Below are 25310 nucleotides of genomic sequence, written 5' to 3'. Positions count from 1 at the left end.
CTAAACCAATAGGTCCAGTAGAATCAAAAACCCATTGCCATTGTTCTTGAGTTCTTAGTAGTCCTCCTTGTCCACTATGTTCAGCGAGACCAGTTTTGACCCAGGCTTTTTCAGACCCAGGCCAGCTGGCCTTGGTGAGTTCCTGATAGAACATCCCCATTGTCTCAGTGTATGGGTGCACCCCTCGCGGTCCTGAGTTCCTTGCTTGTGCTCTCTCTCCTTCTGCTCCTGATTTGGACCTTGAGATTTCAGTCTGGTGCTCCAATGTGGGTCTCTGTCTCTGTCTCCTTTCATCGCCTGATGAAGTTTAATATTCAGGAGGATGCCTATATGTTTTTCTTTGGGTTCTCCTTCTTATTTAGCTTCTCTAAGAACCCGAATTATAGGTTCAATGTCCTTTATTTATGGCTAGAAACCAAATATGAGTGAGAACATCCCATGTTCCTCTTTTTGGGTCTGGCTTACCTCACTCAGGATGGTGTTTTCTATTTCCATCCATTTGCCTGCAAACTTCAAGAAGTCCTTGTTTTTTACTGCTGAGTAGTACTCTAATATGTATATATTCCATACTTTCTTCATCCATTCTTCAATTGAAGGGCATCTAGGTTGTTTCCAGGTTCTGGCTATTACAAACAATGCTGCTATAAACATAGTAGAGCATATACTTTTGTTGTGTGATAAGGCCTCTCTTGGGTATATTCCCAAGAGTGGTATTGCTGGGTCCATGGGTAGGTTGATCCCAAATTTATCTCTGTGTCTTTCCTATCAGAAGTCTTAAAATGGGCCAGTCACATGTCCTCAGCAGATCACCTGATGCCTGCCTTGGTCCTGAACTCCTGCTTCATGTCTTCAGAAGAGGGGGTTCCTCCTTGCAGATTCCACTGTGTAGCTACAGCCAGCTTCCCTGCACAATGTGCTTGGTGGCACCCAGCATGAGAGGTCACCATCTTCTTTCTTTGAAGGGAAGTGCCCAGTAACCCACCGAGTCTACATGAGGGACATTGTTAGATGTCATCTAATAGAGGAATCCTCTTTAACCCAAGAATACAGATATGAATCATCTCACATGGCTTTGGAGATTTCAGTTGTTATAAATGCAGCTGTTTTGAGTGTTTTCCTGCACAGGAGGTGAGCAGGGCACCATTGACCTATGGTAGGTACTAGTCCACACTGAAGACCCTGACACGCCTGTGGTGCTTTGCACTTTGCTAACAGAGCGGAGACTCCCATTTCTTCAGTCTTATAGGTAGAACCTTTGCTGCCCACCTGCTCCTTCTTGAGTCAACTATTTGCCACCACTCTCCTCTGAGAATTATTGACAAGTGAGCTCGTGCTAATCACTCTTCCCAAACCAGCCTGCCCTGCTCTTCAATAGCTCTCCAGTTAGAACACATTATCTGGTCACTTTCGGTCACAACGGCTCGGTCCTTTCTTGTGTACTGCTTGTAGAAGAATGGATAGGACGAGTATCTCACTCATCTCTAGGCTATCCTCGCATGCCACTCTGGCTCCACAGGGTCAGGTTTTATATAGGAAACTACCCTCAGAGCATCTGCTGGATACAAAGGGGCTTGCTGGTCTCTATGCCATCCCCAAGCCCTATCTGCAGGCACCCTGGGAAGAGTCATTCATCAACACAACTGGAGTTAGGTGGGTCCTCAGAGGATGCTGAGGAGCTCTTGGAAATATGTGACCTTGCATTATGGGACCCACAAATGCCACACTCCTTTCATATGTGGCTGGCTATTTTCTTCCCGTTTTATATGGGACCACTGAGAACGGCCAAGTCCATGTAAAAGAAATGACCCCATTCATCACCTCACCCCGGCGCGGTGGCACTACTGAACGTTCTTTGAAAACCAAGATGGATACACACAAATAATGTGTAAAGCACTGGAGATCGGGGTGACCCGCAATGGGCCTCTTCCAGAAAATCCAAAAACTGACCCCATGCAGTCAGTTCCCGTGGGCAGTATTAAATGTCAAAACCAGGCCTTTGATCTTCCTGTACCATGAGCCTTGCTGCTTACTGTCCAGCGTAGACAACACAGAGGATCCAGTTACCCTCCATTCAATCAAAGGTGAGAGAGGTCATCTCTAGCAGGGAGACCTGGAGATTAGGCTGTTTCATCTGCTCTAGCGGAAGAAGGTGGCTATGGTGCAGGACACAAATTCTTTCTCTAGGGCTCTGATGCTGAGAGAGACTGTGTGCACAGGGAAAAGCTATGAATGAAGGCCGGCAGCTCAATGCTGCTCAGACAAACCTTTTGGGCCTGCATCTCTAGGCTGTGTTTCTCACCTAGTGTCACCGGTCTCTCAAGGAAACAGTTTCCTTATTGGCTATTCACCCATCTGGCTCCTACCTGCCTTTTAAATTGCTCGCACACAATTAAAAATAATTCCCTCTTTTCTTCAGTTTTCTCTTCTCTAGACTTAGCTATCTATTCTCACTGTGGTTTGAAAATATTAAATAGAAAATGCCTGAAAAAAACTCACGAGTTTAAATGTACTGTTCTGAGTGGCGTAAGGAATTCTAGTCTCACGTCACTCAGTTCAACACAAGACGTGAATCCTCTCCTTATCCAGCATGTCCACACTGTGTGTCCTACCCTCCAAGTAGCTGAAGTCGTCACGATCCTCAGGGCACTGTTGATGGGTCATATTTCTTGTTTGTCCAGGTCTTTTATGGTAGCCCAAGCATACACCGTTTATTGTAATGGCTATGTTGGCACGCCTTTCCTTTCGTCAGGTAGGCATGGCATCAGCTTACAACCTGACTAGCAGAAGGATGAAGACAGTAGGGGAAGATATCGCAAGAGAAATGGGTCTCCTTCGCACGACCTATGACATTGTCATTGCTACACGGTTTTGTTTCATGTTGTGTGTTCATGTGAAGGCTAGTCCCCACAACTCATACCTTACCATAGGCAGACATGCACAAATAAGCATCCTATGCAGGACTCAATACATCCAAGGTTATTGGTACCCACGGGGGCCTTGGAACATAACCACAGAGCTTGAATGTACAGGGGATGAGAAATGAAGACACAGCACTGTTTTCCCACTGGCTCTGAAATGGCATGTGCTTCAGTAATCTCCTGGAAGAACAGAGATTATTGTACTCTTGTCAACCCCCTTGTCCTTCAGAAGGTCTGCAGTGGTCTGGTTGTCCGATATCTATGCCAGAGACCTCTCTTCCTATAGGCTCTCAAAACTGAGATGCTTCCATCCTTTTCCCACTATGCTTCACAGGAGTGGGCAGAGTGCAGGCTAGTGGCAGAGACCCTTCAGCAGATGGTACGTTCTATATAGCCTTTGGTCTGATAAATTCCTGTTCTAAGCTGTCAGATCAGGCTGCGGAAGAGACCTGAATTTAATCATTTGATATGTCTCCTTGCCCACTAACCATTCATAAGAAAACATTTTGCTTTTGAGAGGTGGTCTGTAACCAGGTTAGTCACCCAACAAATACATCCAAGTCTGAAGCTTAGCAGGGTAAAGTTTCTGGGGCCACCTTTTTCTTCTTACTGTTGATGGCAGTTTGAGTCCTGCTATTTGTAGCCAATCGAAACCTATTACATATTTTCCACTTGCTGGTTCTATGTTATTATGAAAAAGATATTTTATTTCCATTTTAATTGCTAACCCAATACTGATGGCATAAATAAAACTTTGGAGGAACTGATGTGGAAAATACATAAAAATATTTCATACTTCAGAATAACATGCATAAAGTAATAGGTATAGTTTAATAAAATATTCTGGTATATATGTCAAAGCAGTTTGAAAGTTATCCACTATAATCTTAGCATTTGCATGTTGTGATTGAGAGGCAGTAATGGAGCAGGTAGATCCATGGGAAAAGTTAGATTTTTTTTCTGAGTGACACTGAGACTTTAATAAATTTGGATATCTGTGATATAGATATTATTTAAACAATAATACACAGGACTATGAAGATTGAAGAGACTGCTCAGTGAGAAGCACTGACATCTTTGCTCTGATATCTTAGGGTTTTCTGCACAAAGCCTTGGCCATGTGGGCCATATATGGAGGATCTTATCTGTAGAAATGTGTCTTGAGTTTGAGGTAGAGTCCATGACACACAGAGGGCATCACACTCAGATGTCTTTTCCTAGAGGTGACCCAATAGCTGGTGCATGCAGAAACTGAGCTCACACCCGCCCTGGGGAGGAGAGCCCATGTTATCAACACTACAACCTCGCACATCCTCCAGCTTTAAAATGGTGAACCTTGTATTAGAACAAGATCCAAAGTCGGTAAACATAAACCCAGCGAAACAAGAAGTAGAAATGGAAGGTGAATGAAAAAGACATGGCTCTGTTAAACAACAAAGAAGAATGTTATTGATTGTGTCTGAAATACGCCAATTGTGGGGTGCTCCCCTAGAATTTCATTCTCTCTCCAGGAGGCTGTATGTTGTATTAGAACAGGACACAGAGTGTAGAAACTCTTAGACTATGACACTATAATGTCTAGATGGCCACGGAAAAGTCATAGAGCCCATATGTGCTTATGAGAAGAAGCAGAGAGGAAATCAATGTTACCCACTGAGCACATTTAGAAGTCAGGTGTGGTGGGTGGAAAGGGAATCAGGGACAGCAGCGTGGCTTCCAGGACAGCTCTCGGACGCAGCTATGTTAGAACCCTCCATTTTCAGGAGCCATGCTGCAGTTTGGAGAACTGTGTTGAACAAGTCACTAAAGGAAGAAGCAGGAGTCCAGGAATGGTCTTGCCTGAAATTGGTAAAGCATCCCCTCTCCTGTTTGTCTGTTTCCCAGGGGGACCACGGGAATGCAAGGACTCTAAGTCACTTCCTGGATAGAGCCTTGAAAATAGCTCCAGGGCTCTTCCTAGGTCTCTAGAAGGATCAAAACAGAATGAAGCCCTTGCCCACTGGGAGAAGGGGGTGAGGGTGGGTGGGAGGAGGGGTAGGAGGAAAGCTGTGGTTGGAATGTAAAATGAAACAAAACAAAATAAAAAACAAACAAAGAAAACAACATCAAAAAATAAGAATGAAGCCTTCAGACTCTCCAGAGTTTCTGGGATACACTCACTCCTCCCTTCAACCACGCAAGACCTGTAAGAGCTCAGTACTGGATGCTGACAGTATTTTCTTCAGACTTCACTTCCTCTCTTCTGATCTTAATCTCAATACCCCCCTTTCTCCCCCTTCCTCTTACTCTCTACCCTTTCTCTTCCCTCTCTCCCCCTTCCTCTTTCTCTCCCTTTTTTCTCTCTTTCTCTCCCGCCCGCCAGGTTCATCAGCTCCCATCTTGATCTCTGATTCTTCCTACAAGGAAGGAAGAAAGGACTCCACCTGCTCCCGTGTCTGAACACTGTCAACCTCTGGAGAACAGATGTTTGTGACGGTTCAGCTCCAATCCCCTAGCCGCCTCTGCCCTCTTTTAGAAGATGACACTTCTGAATATAAAGAAGGACTTGTGACCTATGTGGGAAGGAGTTCTCCTTTCTATCAACACTACAGACACACTTATCAATCATACTGAATCACCCACAGTGCCCACTATTGGGAGGAATGGCTACCAGCTTCCCTCCAACCCTGAGTTCGTGATGGAGCTTCCTCTTTATCTCAGGACATCTCCTGGTTGTCCGTCGCTTGTTTTTCAGGGAGACTATGCTCACCTGACTGCATTGTCTCAGGTGCCCGATCTGAGCTCTGTAGAGCACTGACCATAGCCACCAGATGGGTACCATCCTTGTGTCTCCAGCTTCCATGTTGGAAGCCGAATGTGTGCTACAATCCTCAGAGCAAAAATAGTTCCAACCTCTACTCCCTATAAAGGCATCACTAAGTTGCCTTCTGGTGGCATGGACTATCTGTTTAGATGATGTCTAGGTGGCTACAAGTCATCATATCCAGTAAGTGCTTGAGGAAGGATAGCCAATATTGTGGGGATTCCTTCCAATGTCAGATCCTGAAAAACGTGACCTGGTGTCTCAGCTCCACGATGCTAATAAGGATCAAGGAATAAGGTACTTCATACATACATAGTGGCTAGTTCAGAGGAAGACTTCAGGGGATGGGTGGAACAAAGCATTCAGTTTCTGTGGACATCTGGATGTCAGGGCGTTTGGTGGTCTAACAGACTTCACATGCATTCTCAGGGATGATCAGCAGCCAGCGACAGCTCAGCCCACTGCAAAGATCATGTGGCTGTGCTGGCAGCCGAGAGACAGGTAAATGAACAGAATCTCTTCATACTGGAAATGAAGCAACCGTCTTTAGTTTTTATGCTCACGCTCTTAGAGTTATTACCGCCAGACTAGCCATGAACCCAGACTCTTGGCAAGGGGACAGAGCTTGTCTGATGCATTGCTTCATTTATTTTCCGCCATTCTTTTCCCCAGCAGGACATATCCTGTGACGAGGCCCATATTTACAATAACAGAAATCACAGTGCATCCTTCCTTATCCGCTCAGTGGATATGCGTTTAAATCTGTGGATGACTTATTTGCTGTCTTCAAGAACAGAGAGGCGATTCAGACACATTGCTGTATCATATTCTCCTTAGTACTATTAAGTCTGAGAGGAAAGCCTGTGACGCGCCATAAAATATTGCACATCCAGGTGATTCACAGCTGCCCTGTGTCTACAGCGGCTGGTGAGTTCCTCAGCAGAAGGTGATTTGGCCCCTTTCTCACAGTAAATATGAATGCACATATGAGCTAGATGCAAGACGTTGTGACAGACTGCTCCCCTTATCAGTGAAGGCCCTGCTCATCATGGAAGACGGCTTTGACACGGTGACTCGGATGAAAAACGTTCACCTTTCACGATTCGCTCTCCTGGAATCAATCCTTATTTCTACCCCATCCCCCAGGGGTCAGATGTTACCCAAATCTAATAGTGAGAAAAGCGTGCATCCCATAATGCACTCACCCCAGTTCTCTGGACTTCCATGAAAGTTGCTCTTTGGAATGACTTCTCCCACACGGCCAGCTCACTGCCCAGCTCCACACTGAAGACGTGGCTCCTCCCATGGCCGGCCAGGACACTTAAGCAGTATGGCCTGGGGTCTTCACAGTCAAAATCATGGAGACCCAGGTACAAGTTTGCCTGCAGCCAGTAGTTGTCCGAAAGCCAGAACTAAAAGATAGCATGGATTGGAAACGGGTCAGGATTGAAGGCTGGGCCTGGAAGCTAGCCTACTACTGGGGAAGAGGGTTGCATTTGCCTGGTCTGGTACAGGTCACCTCTTCCTCACAACCATCAAATGGGTTGAATAATGAATCACAATTAATAAAAATTCAGAGACAGAAATTGGTTTTTAACCTGAAGTTCAGAAAAGCAAAACAGCCAGCTCCTGGATCTTACTTCTACCTCAGTCTGAAATGGTGATCCTGCCTCCAGGAATCTCAGAAAGACACTGAGAGTGAGCGCCATCTCCTTCCATTTTATAATCCTCTCTAGTTCTGGGATTAGGGTGTGCACCACTACTGCCTGGTTTCTATGGCAAGATAGCATGGCTGCTGGGATTAAAGGTGTGTGTCATTTGCTGCCGGGGCTGTAAGGCTGGCCAGTGGGGCTGTTTTACTTCTCTGACCCTTTGGCAAGCTTTATTTGTTAGAATACAAATGAAATGCCACTACTCTGTGCTTCAGCAACATTTTCAGAACCACAGCTGAAGCAAACAGAAAGAAGGAATGTTCTAGATTCCATCACAGGGTCACCTGACTGTCCTGTCCCCACCGGGCAACAGGCAGCTGTATCTTCCAAATACGGTTCTGATGTGCTTGTTTGGGGCAGCCATACCCTCTGGGGATTTCCCCTGTCAAGGTTAGTTACAGGGACCAGATGCTGGCCACTAGTTGTTGCCACTTTCAGAGGAAGGGCAGAGCAGCAGACAGCAGGGAACACTGGGAGGAATCTTCCGGGATAGGCCAGGGTTCTAAGGAGGAGTTCAGGTCCAGGGCTGCTGGACGGTGGCTACTGTAAAAACTCTGAGTTTTGAGGTGAATTGTTATCCAACGATAGGTCTCTAATGCAGAGGCAAACGTATGCTCTTGTTCTTATAACTATTTTTCAACCATAAATTGTAGCGAAGGAGTTCATGACTGAATGAGTAAATCTTAACTGGGGGGTGGCGTGAGGAAACCTTGGGAAACCGAGCTAAGCGGTATGAATGAAGAGCATTAATGGGTTCATCCAGCAACTATGTATTTAAACTGTCTGCCCTAACAGCGCTGAAATGACAGGAACACAGATCACTAAGATGCATCTAGCCTGCTATCTAATAACTCTACACAACCGGCGAATAAAATGCAGTTTATAAAGGATTGTTTCAGAATAGACTATGAAACGCTGCACGGTAATTCACAGATCTGGCCACATACCAACATCCCCAGGGACGTTTGTGTTGGGAGAACTCAGTTGTGAGACATCTCACAGCATGCAAAATTAGAGCTTTCGCCTTTGGTGAAGCTCCCTCCTGATGATCACAACACAGAGAAGGTTGAGAATCCCTGCAGGGCACACCCCTGGCCCGAAAGAGCTGGAAACTAGAGTCCATGTCACAGGGACACGAGAGGTGTGGTGGCGGCAGAACTAGCAAGCTTTCCCCACTGCACGGGCCCTGCCATCACCTTGCCAGTTCCTGGTTTGAGACCAGTCTGGTCTGCGTAAGCCTCCAGTAAAAAAGAAAAAGAAACCAACAAAACAAACAAATAAAAGATCAAACAAAACTTCCAACAACATAACTTAAAGAATATTCCCTCTAAAGCCTAGTGCCCACAGAGTGGCTCATCTTGATGGGCTATGCATTTACGGATCCTGTCCATTGTTCCAATGACACCTTCCCATTAAGGGGAGCTGACTTCCTGCCTGTGGATCGGCTATGTCGAACTGTGCAATACACTGGACAATTCTGACAGCTTCATGTGATTACTGTGGATGACTCCCCCCCCCTCATTATCTTTGAATACTTCCATCTAATTAGTTAGAATTACTTTACTCATTATTCTGGCCTACCCAGTCCAGGCTTAAGTAAGAAATCATTTTAGGTCACAAATTTGAATTTGATTGCTAAAATATTCCTCTACAGGGTGGAGATGGTGGCTCTGCAGGTAAGACTGATTGCTGCAAAAGCCTGAGGACCTGAATTCAAATCCTCCATATGTGTAGAAAAGTCAGGATGACCCTGTGTGTTTGGAACCCCAGTGCGGTTAGGGCAGAGAGAGGAGGATGGCTGAAGCCTTCTATCAGCCTACTTCCAGGTTCAGTGAGAAACTCTGTTTCAAGGGAATAAGGTGGAAAAAAATAAGAAACCAAGCAAATTCTCCTTGCCTCTGCATATTCAAGGGTGTAAGTATTTACACACGTATGCACCACACACACACACACACACAATCCACCGCCACCATCCACCCTAAATACCACCCATCATTTCATCATTCAGTCACCATCCATCCATCCATCCATCCACTCATCCATCCATTTGTCCATCTATCCATCTATCCATCCATCTGTCCATCCATCCATCTGTCCATCCATCCATCCATCCATCCATCCTCCTCAATAATCAATATCATGTTGATAGCATGATAACACAACTGGACTGGAACAGCTGGTGGAATAAGAAAGGTTGAAGTTATTTTTCTATCTCAAAATATCCCTCAAAGAGCATATTTCTCCTCACACGCTGTCAGCTAAAGGACATCTTTTCTCTTCGGGGCTTCCTAATGTCCAGGATACCCACCTTGTGAACTTTAAACAGCACCTCACAGAGGTTATAGGCACGTTCTGCTCGTCCCCAATCCAGTGTGCTTACCTGTGGGAGACAAACAGACGCATTGGTGCAGGAAGAGGAAGCTTCTTCAGCTATGAGCTCCAGCACTTACTGTTTCCACAGGTCTCAGTTTAGATGCTAAGCTTCCCTTGCCTTGGGTGACAATGAACTTTATATCCTGGTGTGGGTTCTGATTCTGTGTTGTCCTCTAGTGTGTAACAGGGATACGAAGGATACTTTATTGAGACACACACTGGTAATATGAGAACTTTATACTCCTGAGGATGGTTTTAGGGATCCATTTTTTTTGTGGATTATCTGTCAATTAAATTTTAGTTTAAATGCAGAAAATGTAGGAAGAGTATGCACGTGGGACAGTGTGACAATCAAGCAGACACATTGTTGACCAGCAGTCTGGTACTCAGGCCTCAACTCCCTAGACATTTCTGTCTCAGAAATGACAGGAAAATTTACCTCACCAATTTACCTGAATGTGTTTTTGGATGGTTGGGCATACAACAGCTCATAACTATTCCTTTTTGAGTGATGTGTTATGATTTATAATTTACACTCACACATATGACCTCTGAGTTAAAATGCTTCTGGCAAACATGTATACATGTATTCTCAGCAGAGTGAGAGATTTGGGTCTCCTCTGTGGACTATGCACTTAGTCTTACAATCAGTAAACTTGAAGAAGAGTTTTCCGTGTTGTCTTTGAGGCACTGAATCCCGATGTATTTAATCAGTTAGTGGCTTCTTAGCCATCATCCCACCACATAAAATGTTGCCAAGGTGCTGCTGAGGTCAGAGAACTAGTCCACAGTGAATGTGACATAGAAACAATGCCGACTTAACCTGCCATTGCTCCAGAACCCACTGCTACCGGAACTGAACAACAAAAATACTGGAAAATTACACCTTGATCGAAAGCAAGTAGGATCAAAGTGCTGATGTGAAGCTGGCTTTTAGGTCAGCCTTCAGGCCGAGCATGGTTTGCTGGGATTCGCAGATGCTGGTTGGTCTTACTGCATCCTTCAAATCCAAAATGTCTAAGACTTTACACCCTTTTCCAAAGCCAAGGTGCTCAGGGGTCCCAAGACATCATTTCTCTGACTCAAAGACAATGCTCACTGAATCGGAAGCTGCTCCTGCCCTCCTGTTCACGTGGATAAGGGAGATACAGATGCTTCTCAGGGTAGAGCCCCAGGGTTGTTGGTATTACTAGACAAAAATAAACCATACATGGACAGGCACCATGCTCAGCATTCCCATTAGAGAATTGCTGATTATTTTGAGAGAATTAACAACAACAACAAAAAAAGAAATGATTAAACACATTATTCGGAGACATGCTCCCTTAATAGCTGATGTGATGTTTAAATATGCATCATACATATTCATAATTTTGCCTTTCGAAATGTAGTTTGTAAAAGAAGCATTTCCCATATCATTTTTTTTTTCAGAAATAAAATTCAAATGGTAGCTTAGAATCTCAATGTGTAGATTCATCATTTTTGTAAGCCTGCCTGAACTTTATGCTGGCCATTTTAGATTGTGGCTATATTCTAATCATTCTAAAAGTGCCCTGATTATCCTATTGAGGATATTATGCTCTGATATCCTGTTGTTATCAAATGCATCTTCCTCATTAGCCTATCATCAGGATATGGCAGAATAGCCTTCTTTCTGAGCTGTGTTCTTAAGTAAGGGCCGGAGGAGGTAGCAGCTCTTATGTTTCGCAAACTCTAGGGCTTCCTCTGCTGTATTCAAGGTATTTTCTGGGCACCTGCTTTCCTTCTGTTTTAGTGTTCCGACCAGAAGGTCATGCCTATCCTGTGGGGATGACCCCATCTCCCCTCTAGCCCCCAAGTTCCTAGAAGTGACTGATGCTCCCAGCTTCTGTTGTTGTATAAATCATGTCCTGCCCTTCATCACCTTGGTCACCATGATGGATTCAGGGAAGAGACCTCTGCAGATTTGGAGATGAGGTAGAAGGGCTAAGATTTATTTCATTATTGGACTCGGGGTAAGCGCACCACCCGAGCATTGCTGGAAGTTACAATAGGACATCGGTTACCGATGATGTCTTGATGATACCAGTTCCTTTGCTATAACAAGTTACACAGATGCAAAGTAACCTGAAGCAGGGTGGAGGTGGGGGAGGAGTCAGGAGTTATGTGACTGTCTTCTATTATCTGCTTTTTCTTTAAACCTCAATCTCTATAAAATCAGGCTCCTTAAAAATAAAATAGATCTTTTTCTTCATTCCCCTTCCCTGGGATTCCTGAAATCTTCTTACAGGCTTAGCTGAGACACAAACCGGAAGTCTTTCTTCATATCCCGAGAAAAGACTCGGTAGTCATGTACCTGGGCCCTCACCCTTCACTCACCTAACACTGAATTCCCATCAGCCTTTGCTCGCCCACTGTACCTGGGTCTGCTACCCAGTAGGCTCCAGGAGAGAGGGCATGGGCAACATGCTCAGAGAGGAGCGTGTGTGCTCAGCAAAGTCCCACCTTGAGGCTGAGCCAGTAGTCAGACTTGATAGCTGCAGCCAGCCTGGTTCTAGCCTGCACAGCCTCCTCTCCCTATGTGACTCTGGGGTAGAGATCTCTTATCCAGCAGAAAGGCAGACAGGGGGAGTCTTTCAATTTCTCCTTGCAGAAAATGTTTGTCATATTCTGCATGGTTCTTTTTACTTTTTATTAGTTATTAGCTCTAAAACCTGGCGGTGAGTTCTGAATTTTGAATGTAAGTCTTTCAGCGCTTATCCTGATATCCGCATTGCTTGAGTAGAAACAGTTGACAGAAAGAGCTATTTGACATACATTCTCAAGTTCATAATAGAATATACATGCAAAGTTCAGAAACGTCGCTCTGCCTGGTCAACAGTATTCTGACAAAAGTGATGGTCTAGTGAGCTCTGCAGGTTCCTGCCTTGGTGCTCAGGGTTAGAACCTGGGGGCAGATGCCATGCCTGCCAAGCTCAGCAAGACAGAGGTCTTTGGCCCTGCAGTGTTTCAGATGAAGCTTAGTGACCTTAGATTTTAGCTTCTAAGTAAACTGACACTGGCTCTCTAGTAGGGCCTGTGAGGTGGTCACCTCAGCTTCTACTGACACTTGTGAACCATGGAACCTAGGTGACCCTAGGACTAAGCATGGGGTACACTAATGAGAAGCTGCATGGGCGCACCATTCTTGTCCCGTGGATCTGTGAGGAAACTCAGAGACTCTCCAGCTTTTGAGAAGGAAAGAAAGACTAAGGAGAGAGAATGGTATTTTGGATAAAACACTATATTTATGCTATAGACATGCAGTTAATTATTGCTATCTTTACAAAAAAAGTTCCTGATTTTGCAAACGAGGTTCTCAGTGATGTCATATCCTCAAAGTGAAAGGGTCCCTCATGCAGGAAGCACAACTTCTTTCTGCTATAGTACTTTCATGATGACCCTCTCAGGGAAGGGATAAAACCTCAAACAGAAAGAAGGAACATGCAGCTCAGCACTCTGTGCTATCATCTAGCTAGCTTCTCTAGACAGTGGCTTCGTGTGTTATCACTGGCCTTGACAGTAACTTCCCCTGGTGATGTAGAATCAATGCAAGCAGAGACTAGGCCAATGGATTCCAGATCCCCGAAAAGGCGCATTGTAATGAAGATAACCAGCAGGCACTCGCCGGGCGGTGGTGGCGGGAGGCAGAGGCAGAGGCAGGCAGATCTCTGTGAGTTTGAGGCCAGCCTGGTCTAGAAGAGCTAGTTCCAGGACAGGAACCAAAAAAAGCTACAGAGAAACCCTGTCTCGAATATCCAAATAAAATAAAATAAAATAAAATAAAAAAAACAAGCAGGCACTCGGGGGAGAAGAGACTAGGGATTTCTAAATCACATGTCCCTGCTCCTCCAAACAGGGGCACTTGATGACTTTCTGACCTGTCTGGCCAGCTGTGGCTTTCGGCAGAGCCGTACTTTTGACGGTAAGACACACTATGTGGGTTTCTTTTAGGGTTACCATGGGATTGATGCCAAATCAGGATGATGCAGCAATTCTACAGTGGACTCATTCTGGCCGGCATTCTGCCAACTTTAGTCAATTCAGTTCTTTCCAGATAAACTTTCACAAATATTAGAATTTATCTGCCTAATGGCATTCTTAAAATCACTGCTAATATTTCCTGTGGGCACTGGGGCCTTCAACACTAATTTTTACACTAATGCTACACGATGTTGCTAAAGTGATTCCGCAGCCTCACTTTTAACACCTTTTAATGGAGTTTGAAAACATGAAGAGTTGAAGCATCACCTTTTGGATTTGCATTTGCAAGTCAGAAATAAATATTCTATGACTGAAAGTGAGCAGAGCGACAAGCGGGGCTGAGGGGCTCAGTCTTCCACCCCCAACTGTTCAGGAACTCTGAGGGTTTTGGAGATGGGGGATAGAGAATGGATGGTGGGGTTCCTTTCTTTCAGACCCTGCTTCTTCCTCAACAGAACACCCCACTGCAAAGGATTTGACCCCCATATCTCCCCACCTCTTCCTAAAGGAACTCAGAAGGAAACTGTCCTTGATCGAAGGATATTATTTTTTTTAACCTCTTTCTAAATTTCCCATAATAAGAATCTTTAAGTCCTTCTAGGTTCTGCTTCAAAATTCTGATTAGATGTGTTGAGAACTATAGTTTAGCGAATATTTTGACTTTCCTGTATTGTCAAGGTTTATAAATGCCTATAACTGGCCTTTGGGGTGAAGGCTGATTGTGTTGTAATCATTTTGAAGACACTAGTGACAACCATTTAGGAGCATTGGCAGGGTTTCTTCTCCTCAGAAGTCACTTGAGTAGCTTCAAACTCCTGGAACAGGAGATTCTGCCTCCTTCCTCTAGGGAGGACATGTTGACTTTACTGAGATGAAGTCTGCACAATGGAGAGATGGGTGGGTTTCCCACCTGCTGCATAAAGTCTATACAGAGAACAGTAACTTGGGAGCTCCCATCTGAAACTCAGGCCACTGTATATGAGGGGATCAGGAGCCCTGCTGGGCCCACAGGCTGGGGAACCTGGCACTGGACACACTGCAAGTCATTAACTGCCTGTCTCCAATCCAGGAGCTTAAAGCTTCATTCAGAGTTAAATATAAATAAAATATTCATTAAAACTTAATGTTTTAGATTTAGGCAAAGTAAAAACTGTTATTGGAAATTATTAGCAATGCCAAGATATAAACCCTAGGCCCAGGAAACATATATAAATATTTAGGTGTAAATTTACTTACCATATCGTGTGCATTGCTATGGCAACAAAAAAGCCGTCTAGTATTAGTATGATTTTCATCTTTTAAATTTTATGTGCTTCAGAGGCTTCAAATCACGTGCATAAGTAAACCATTCTGTGTTCACTGTGGCCCAGTGGGATTTTCCAGTCGAGATTTATTATCTCTGACAGATAACTGGGGGGGACTACTGAAGAAGAAATGTAAACAAGTAGCCTCATGTCCCTGGATGGTAAGCAGGACAATTATGCTGAGAACTTGTAGTTCCGAGTTATTAACCTGCAGCCAATTCCATCGAGACAAGGGGTGATTCTTCTTCATTGCTCCATGTCATCTTTCCTATCTTGCTTCAAAATACACTTTGGTTATTGTGGATAAAAGATGAATTGTTTAATAAAATATCTAATTTTGTCCAACGCCACTCTATTATGCAAGGCCAATTTTTATCTTTCTATTTAACATGTCGTAACGCGCTGTCTAGGCTGTTGCAGCGTCTTGCACTTTTATTTAATAAGGGTCTCGCAGTCTTGAGCACACTGCAAGCGAATGAACCTCCCCTGTTTGTCTCTAGAAACGGATAGGTGTTGAACTATGTCAATGGGATACAAACAAATCTGAAAACCCTGGTTTTATGGTCTGACTTCTAAGCTGCTGTTCTCTGTGCTTTTGTCTTCCTTCTTGCTGATGCTGTATAAGACACAATCAAGGCTTTCAAATTACTCAGAAACTAACTGTGACCTCCTTCCTTTGTTGCCCTTAATTATAAATGGAGTAACCATCATGTCTACGTTTAATGGTGTGTCTGGTTACTGTGTGTGCTATCACACTGTCTGACACTGTGAAGACCCTTGTCCTGGATGTCCCTCTTGTGTGGAGTCCTTGTCGTATGGGGCCAGATGACTTGGCCAAGTGCTTGGATGGGCTTCCTCCATCAACCTTTTTTATTTCTTTTATAGAATAAAACAACTTTTATTTCCCCCTGGGGATTGCTTCATGTTGATTTGAGGGCTTAAAGAACAAAATACCCAAAGGGTTGATTTTTTTCCCCTTAATATCCCATTTTGAGAGTGTTCCGACATTTCCAATTCTTTGAGCACAGCTGTAGGGTTTCACTATCCTCCAATATAAGGGATTACCCAGCCAGAGACCATTCAGCCATCAGAGAGCATCTGTGCCAGTCACTTAACCTCCTAACCAGCAGCGACTTTATTACCCTTTTACAGGGACTGCAGTGACAGGTATGTCACCAGAAAATTGAAAATTATCTGAAGACATAGGGACTGTACAAATGAAACCCCCTACTTCAGTCTGACTATAGGCTGAATATTCATTCACGTATTGTGCTGTTTTCACCAATGGCTTCTTTCAGCATAATTGCCACAGTAAGAAGGGAACTTTCCCAGGCCTAGAGGAAGCAGGGGGCACACCCATCACGACGGAGGATCCAGCCAGATGAGCACCACCCCTGTGGTCCCCACTGCTAACAGCACCAGCTTGCTACTGACATCATTATCCAGGTCATACCTGAGCAGGGGGGAAGACTCTAGCACTACTCAAAAACACCCACTTACTCAGTTAGATAAAACCCTGTCTTTCAGCAACTTTAAAGAACATTAATTAGTTGACCTTCAGGAGAATTTAATCAGTGCTTATGCAAATCTGTAGGTTATTGGAAAGTGAGTAAATTTACAAGAGCTTTTACATAACAAAAACCACTTTGTTGTCCTGCTCCAATTGTGGGGGCGGGGAGCACATTCCTAGGAAAAGCCAGGGAAGGTAGCAGCAGCAGATACTCACTAGTGAGTACCTTTCCCACTGTTAGCTTTCCATTTTATACAGGATGCACACCCCAAGCTAAGTGCAGTAAAGGGTGCTTTTGAAAATATAATTTTTTCCCCAAACATTCATGTTGCTTTTTCTCATCTCAATGGTAGAAATTTATCTCACTACTTTTTGTGGCTCTCCCTGACTTTTCAGAGATGTTAAACCAAGTTTCATTACTTTTTAGACCTAGTGGTCAGAATCCTGAAAGTGAAAATAAATAAATAAATAAATAAATGGAATACAAAAATGTCCAAATGAGGAGCTTTTAGACAGAGCACTTATAACCCGTTTGATCGACCTGAGAACAGCGTGGGTAGGAATCGGAAAATAGAAGTATAGAAAACAGTATCCATCCTTACAGTTATGTGATGGGCCCCACTAAAGCAGGCTGTTCGCTTTGATCAAATCTGGAAATTGTGTGGGAAAGAATAACTTTGGAAATTTCATTATTTAGACATTTAGTTAGAAATATCTGGGGGGGGGGTCTGTGTTTTGCTTTGACTGCCTCTTGGAGCTCTCAACCATGTAACTCAACCAAAGAGCTGTCTGCACCCCACCTCCACACCAGCTGATGTTTGGAGCAAAGAAATGCTACAGTCCTATCTCACCGGCTGTTTGAACTCAAAGACAGAAATGGATTCGCTTTTGAGTTTGAAATAAGTCCCTGGTGGTTAATCCATAAGCAGACCCATTCCAACCACTGAGGTCTGGAGACAACCATGGACAGCCACCTGTCTTTGCCACTTCCCAGGGCCCAATTGCATAGCATATGAATAACTTCAGCAACAGGCCCCTCACCCACATCAGATGCAAAGGCATTCTTACCGGAGGAGTGCTGAAAATGTAGAAGGATGAGCCCTTCAGGGCCAAGAACTTGGATCTTAAATTCTGAGAGGTGTTATCAGCTCCCTGGAGCCTCTCATTGACCCAGCCCATGTGCACCACCTGCAGAGGGAAACCTTGGAAAATTAAAAGCCAAGCCTTAATGAGAGTGTTCTAAAAGCAGAATACTAACCACACTCAACATGCAATGCTCTTTGACTTCAACCCAGTACATCTAGAAAACAGCGAAAGATCAAAGAAGTCTACATGAATCTGTAAGTTCCAACTCAAGTAGACAAAAGTATAAGACAGTTTGTGATGAATACCGAGAACCTCGTGGATAAAACTGTGAGTTCAAGACCAGCCTGGTCTACAGAGCTAGTTCCAGGACAGGCTCCAAAGCCACAGAGAAACCCTGTCTTGAAAAACCAAAAACCAAACAAACAAAAAAACAAACAAACTGCACAGCAGCTAATTGTGGAGTCCTTGTATGTCTTTACAATGTGGTGTTACAAGACCTTGAAAGAAAAATACTCCAAATGGAAAAAACAAAAGACCCAGGGGAGCCCAAACAATCCTGTACAATAAAGGAACTCCAGGGCATCACCATCCCTGACATCAACCTCTATTATAGACTTACAGTAATGAAAACAGCCCTATATTAGCATAAAAACAGATAGGTGGACCAATGGAATTGAATCAAAGACCCAAATATTAATCCATACATCTGTAAACACTGATTTTTGAAAAGCAAGATAAAATTATACAATGGAAAAAAGAAAGCATCTTCAACAAATGGCACTGGCATAACTGGATGTCAGCATGTAGAAAAATACAAAGAGATCCATATCTATTCCGATACATGAAACTCAAGTTCAAATGTCAAATTTAAGACTATTAACTCCAACCACACTGAACCTGATAGAGGAGAAAGTGAGAAGTACTCTTAAACATGGACACAGGAGACCACTTCCTAAATATAACACCAGTAGCACAGACACTGAGAGCAACAATAAATAAATGGGACCTCCTAAAACTGAGAAGTTTCTGTAAGGCAAAGGGCAGAGTCAATAAGATAAAAATGCAGCCTACTGAATGGGAAAAGATCTTCACCAACCTCACATCAGACAGAATATATAAAGAATATATAAAATATATATTCCAAAATATATAAAGAATTCAAGAACTAGACATTAAAATACCAAATAATCCAATAAAAAATGAGGTACAGATCTAAACAGAGAATTCTCAGCAGTGAAAGACACTTAAGGAAATGTTCAACATCCTTAGCTATTAGAGAAATGCAAATCAAAATGACTCTGAGATAATATCTTACACCTGTCAGAAAGGATAAGATCAAAAACATCTATGATATCTTATGCTGGAGAGGATGCAGAGTAAGGGGAACACTCATCCATTACTGGTGGGAGTGAAAACTTGTACAGCCTCTTTGGAAATCAGTATGGCAGTTTCTCAGAAAATTAGGAAACAACCTACCTCAAGACCTAGTAATACCACCCTTGGGCATATATCCAAAGGATGCTCAATCATACCACAAAGACAATTCTCAACTATGTTCAAAGCAGCATTATTCATAATAGTCAGAACCTGGAAACAACCTAGATGCCCCTCAACTGAAGAATGGATGATCAAAAAGTGGTCCATTTCCACAATGGAGTACTACACAGCAGAAAAAAAATGACATCTTGAAATCAATTGCATTCATTGCATGCAAATGAATGGAACTAGAAAAAAAAATCATCTTGAGTGAGGTAACCCAGACCCAGAAAAATGAGCATAGTATGTACTCACTTATAAGTAGATATTAGATATAAAGCAAAGGATAACGAGTCTATAGCCCATAACTCTAGAGAAGCTAAGAATCAAGGAGAACCCTAAGAGAAACATACATAGATTTCCCTGGAAAGGGGAAATAGGCAAGATCTCCTGAGAAAATTGGGAGCATGGGGGTTGGAGGAGAAGGGAGGGTGGAAGGTGAGAGAGAGAGAGAGAGAGAGAGAGAGAGAGAGAGAGAGAGAGACAGACCTTGATTGAAGGAGCCATTATGGAGCTAGCAAGAAACCTGTCACTAGAGAAATCCCAAGAATCCACAATGACCCCAGCTAAGACCCTAAGCAACTGTGGAGAGGGTCCCTGAACTGGCCTTCCCCTGTAATCAGATTAATGATGATCTTAAATGTCATCATTGAATCCTCATCTAGCAACTGATGGAAGCAGGTGCAGAGGTCCACAGTTAAGCACTGGGCTGAGCTCCCAAAGTCCAGTTGAAGAGAGGGAAGAGTGATAATATGAGCAAAGGATTCAACAGTGTGATGAGGAAACATCCCACAGAAACAGCTGACCTGAGCTAATGGGAACATAGGTCCAAACTAGGCCCTCTGAATGTAGGTGACAGTTGCGTGTCTGGGGCAGACTGTGAGGCCGCAAGGAGACCAGAATTTATCCTTATTGTTTGCACTAGTATTTTGGAACCCATTCTCTTTGGAGGGATACCTTACTCAACCTAGATATAGTGGGGAGGTCTTTGGTCTTGCCTCAAAGCAATGAGCTAGATTTTATTGACTCCCCATGGGAAACCTTACCCTCTCTCAGCAGTGGATGGAGGGCTGAGGTGAGGGGAAAGGTGAAGGGAGTGGATAGAGGGGAGGGAGTGGGAACTGGGATTGGTATGTAAAATGGGAAAAGAGGTTATTTTTAAATAATTAATTAATAAAAAATGTGGTATTACCGGAGACATGGCTCAGCTATTAAAGGCAAAGCGGTTACAACCCAAAAAACAAAAATGCAGTGTTAAATTACACTCTACTAGGGATTATGCAGATGTAAAAAATAGCTATTTATATTTTCAGCATTTATAGTAATCATGTAGCATCATACAATGTGAAAAAAATGAGTAAGGCTTTTTTACAGTTCAACTCCCTAGCAGTGAAAATAAAATAAAACACAAGCTTCTTATAACTCAAATAGTTTCAACCTTAATCCATAAAATATAAACTATAAAATCAGAATGTAGTTTAGGTGTAGAATGGAAATACTGATATAATTTGAGAGTTCAGTGAATGACATTGGCCATATTAAAAAACAACTCCCATGCTACCTAAATTTACATATGATACACACTCTATAGTGAATCATCTGAGTGACCCCAGTTCAGCTTTCCCATCTCCCCATTTTCCCATTCCAAGAAAAGCCATTTACCTAAAAAAAAAAAAAATCCTGATAAAAACAAATAAACCCTAAATTAAGACAGAGTTTCCAACCAACCCCACCCTCATTATTCCTTGACTAATTTTTAGGGAGAGTCTTACGATGCAGCCCTGGCTGTCCTGGTACTTGCTATGTAGCCCATACTGGCCCCCAAATCATAGAGCTCTGTTTCTGCCTCCCCAGTGCTGGCACAAAAGTTGTGTGCCACCATGTCTGGCTTTTCGGCATTTTAAGTGATATATCTTATTCACTATTTCAGTGAGCATTACCCAGGGTCCTTTGGGGCTGATGACCTTGTTCCAGAGTTTAGGACAGGGACAGAAAGCTCATCAGTAGTTCCCATGACCTAGGGTAGAACAGCCTTGCAACAGTTTTTTTGCCCAATAACACTTGGCAATATTCACTCTTACACATGATAGTCCTGCCCTTGAGGTCAAGATGTCAGCCGACAGGTAAAACACAAACAAGAAACACAGACATGGTTTCTGTTGATAGGGAATGGTGGAAAAAGTAGCAGTCATGGCTGAACATAATTGCCATATGACGTATATTGAACACATAAAACTGCTATGCAAATCTGTAATTTTGTCATTTACTAGATTTTGCATGTATATGTATAAGCATTGCATATGAATGTTCAAGCATGTGTAGAGCATGTTTTTACACAGGAGCATTTAATTTGAGTACACATACATTCATGTAAAGTCCAGAAAACAGTTTTGGCTATCAGTTCCCAAGCATTATGTTCCTTGTTGTTTTTATTATTATTGTTTTTATTGCAATATACAATTTTCTACTCCCTTCTTTTCCTTCCCTCTCCTCTTCTACCCTCTTCCATGACCCCCACACTCCCAGTTTACTGAGGAGATCTTGTCTTTTTCTCCTTCCTATGTAGATCCATGTATGCCTATCTTAGGGTCCTATTTGTTGTCCAGGTTCTCTGGGGTTATAGAATGTAGGCTGTTGTTTTTTTCTTTATGTCTAAAAACCAATTATGAGTGAGTGTATATTATATTTGTCTTTCTGAATCTGGGTTACCTCATTCAATATGGTTTTATCTAGCTCCATCCATCTGCCTGCAAATTTCAAAATGTCATTAAATTTTTACTACTGAATAGGACTCCATTGTGGAAATGTACAGCATTTTCTTTATCCATTCTTCAGTTGAGGAACATCTAGGTTGTTTTCAGGTTCTGGCTATTATGAATAATGCTGCTATGAACTTAGGTGAGCACATGTCCTTATAGTATGATTAAGCATCCTTTGGGTATAAGTCCAAGAGTGGTATTGCTGGGTCTTGAGATAGGTTAATTCCTAATTTTCTGAGAAACTGCCATACTCATTTCCAAAGAGACTGTACAAGTTTGCACCCCCACCCTCCAAAAAAAACAAGTTTGCACTCCCACCAGCAATGAAGGAGTGTTCTCCTTACTCTGTATCCTCTCCAGCACAAGCTGTCATTGGTATTTTTGATCTTAGCCATTCTTACAGGTAAAAAATAGTATCTTAGAGTCATTTTGATTTGAATTTCTCTCATGGCTAAGGATGTTGAGCACTTCCTTAATATATTTTGGTCATTTTAGATTTGTCTGTTGAGTTTTCTGTTTAGGTTTATATCCTTTTTTTGGGGGGGGGGTTATTTGGTTTTTTGATGTCAAGTTTCTTGAGTTCTTTGTATATTTTGGAGATCAGTCCTCTGCCTGATGTGGGGTTGATGAAGGTATTTTCCCATTCAGTAGGGTACCATTTTGTCTTGTTGACCATGTTTTTTGCTTTACAGAAGCTTGTCAGTTTTAGGAGGTCCCATTTATTAATTGTTGCTATCAGTATCTGTGCTACTGGTTTTATATTTAGGAAGTGGTCTCCTGTGCCCATGTATTCAAAGGTACTTTTAGCTTTCTTTTCTATGGGGTTCAATGTATCTGGATTTATATTGAGGTCTTCAATCATTTTGGACTTGCGTTTTGTGCATGATGATAGATACAGATCTATTTTTATTCTTCTACATGTTGATATCCAGTATACCATCACCATTTGTTGAATATGCTTTTTCCACTTTATATTTTTAGTTTTTTTTTAATCAGGTTTTCATAGGTGTATGGATTGATATCTGGGTCTTCAATTAAATTCCATTGATCCTTCTGTTTTTATGCTAATACCTGGCTGTTTTCATTACTGTAGCTCTGTAGTAGAATTTGAAGTCAGACACGATGATGCTTCTGGAAGTTCCTTTATTGTACAGGATTGTTTTGGCTATCCTGGGTTTTTTGCTTTTCCATATGAAGTTGAGTATTGTTCTTTCAAGGTCTGTGCAGAATTTTGCTGGGATTTTGATGGGGATTGCATTGATCCTGTAGACTGCTTTTAGTAAAATTGCCATTTTTACTATGTTAATTCTACCTATCAAAAAACATGGGAGATCTTTCCATTTTCTGCTGCTTTTAATTTCTTTCTTCAAAGATTTAAAGTTCTTTCCATACAGGTCTTTTATTTGTTTGGTTAGAGTTACCTTAAGATATTGTATATTATTTGTGGCTATTGTGAATGGTGATGTTTCTCTGATTTCTTTCTCAGCCCATTTATCATTAGTATAAATGATGGCTACAGATTTTTTTTGAGTTAATTTTATACCCTGCTACATTTCTGAAGGTGTTAATGAGTTGTAGGAGTTCCCTGGCAGATTTTTTTGGGGTCACATATATGCTATCATCATCAGCAAATAGTGAAAGTTTGGCTTCTTTTCTGGTTTGTATCTCCTTGATCTCCTTTTGTTGTCTTATTACTCTAGCTAGAACTTCAAGTATTATATTGAATAGATATTGATAGAGTGGACAGCCTTGTTTTGTTCTTTATTTCATGGGATCACTTTCAGTTTCTCTTCATTTAGTTTGATGTTGGCTGATGGCTTGCTGTATATTGCCTTTATTATGTTTAGGTATGTTCCTTGTATCCCTGCTCTCTCTAAGACCTTTGTCATGAAGGGGTGTTGTATTTTGTCAAAGGCTTTTTCAGCATCTAATGAGAGGATCGCGGTTTTTTTTTTTTCTGAGGTGGATTATATTGACAGATTTTCATATGTTGAACCATCCCTGCATCTCTGGGATAAAGCCTACTTGATCATGGTGGATGATTTTTCTGATGTGTTCTTGAATTTGTTTTGCCAGTATTTTACTGACTATTTTTGCATCAATGTTCATGAGTGAGATTGGTCTACAGTTCTCTTTCTTAGTTGTGTCTTTGTGTGGTTTGGCTATCAGAGTAACTGTAGCCTTGTAAAAAGAGTTTGGCAATGTTCCTTCAGTTTCTATTGTGTAGAGCAATTTGAGGAATAATGGTATTAGTTTTTCTTTGAAAATCTTGTAGAATTCTGTGCTGAAACCATCTAGCCCTGGACTTCTTTTGGTTGAGAGACTTTAGATAACCTTCAATTTCCTTAGCAGTTATAGGTTTATTTAATTTGTTCATCTGCTCTTGATTTAATTTTGGTAAGTGATATTTATCCAGAAGATTGTTCATTTGCTTTAAGTTTTCCAATTTGGTAAAGTACAGGTTTTCAAAGTATGACATGATGACTCTCTCAATTTCCTCCATGTCTGTTGTTATGTCCCCCTTTTCATTTCTGATTTTGTTCATTTGTTAATTCTCTCCACCTTTTGGTTAGGTTTGTTTCTTTTACTGATTTTCTTGAAGAATCAATTCTTTGTCTCATTGATTCTTTGTATTGATTTCTTTGTTTCTATTTTGTTGATTTCAGCTCTTACTTTGATTATTTCCTGTCCTCTAATCCTCCTGGGTGTGTTTGCTTCTTTTCGCTCTAGAGTTTTCAGGTGTTGTGTTAACTCACTAGTTTGGAAAATTTCTAATTTCTTTATGTAGGCATTTAGTGCGATGAACTTTCCTTCTAACACTGTTTTCATCGTATCCCATAAGTTTGGGTGTGTTGTGTGGTCATTTTGATTGAATTTTAGGAAGTCCTTAATTTCTTTCTTTATTCCTTCCTTGACCCATTGGTGGTTCAAGTGAAGTGAACATTGTTCAATTTCCATGTGTTTGTGGGTTTTCTGAAATTAGTGTTGCTGTTGAATTCTAACTTTAAGCCATGGTGATCTGATATAAGGTACATGGGGTTATTCCTATTTTTTTGTATCTGTTGAGGTTTGCTTTGTTACTGAGTATGTGGTCAGTTTGTGAGAAGTTTCCATTAGGTGCTGAGAAGAAGGTATATTCTTTTGTGTTTTGGTGAAATGTTCTATAGATGTCTGCTAAGTCCATTTGAGTCATAACATCTGTTAGTTCACTTATTTCTCTGTTAAGTTTCTGTCTGGCAGATTTGTCCATTGGTGAGAGTGGGTGTTGAAGTCTCCCACTACTAGTGTGTGTGGCTTAATGTATGAT

At 42.2% G+C, this 25310-nt stretch overlaps 1 protein-coding gene across 4 annotated transcripts in view; it reads right to left on the bottom strand.

The window, feature by feature from the left end:
* Sntg2 (syntrophin gamma 2) overlaps positions 1–25310 on the bottom strand; it is a 203156-nt gene that overhangs the window by 40117 nt on the left and 137729 nt on the right. For all 4 annotated transcript variants that reach the window (XM_050126549.1, XM_050126548.1, XM_050126551.1 and 1 more), the window contains exons 12-14: positions 17691–17810; positions 9742–9813; positions 6927–7133 (exon numbers count right to left, since the gene is read on the bottom strand). In XM_050126549.1, coding sequence (XP_049982506.1) covers positions 6927–7133; positions 9742–9813; positions 17691–17810 — 399 coding nt within the window. The remainder of the gene's footprint in view (positions 1–6926; positions 7134–9741; positions 9814–17690; positions 17811–25310) is intronic.

The sequence above is a fragment of the Alexandromys fortis genome, unplaced genomic scaffold, assembly GCF_014885135.2.
Source record: "Alexandromys fortis isolate MF-2015 unplaced genomic scaffold, M_Fortis_MF-2015_v1.1 scaffold_237, whole genome shotgun sequence".
Taxonomy (NCBI): Eukaryota; Metazoa; Chordata; class Mammalia; order Rodentia; family Cricetidae; genus Alexandromys; species Alexandromys fortis.
Note: the sequence above shows the minus strand (reverse complement) of the source record. Positions and strands in the feature narration are given on the sequence as shown.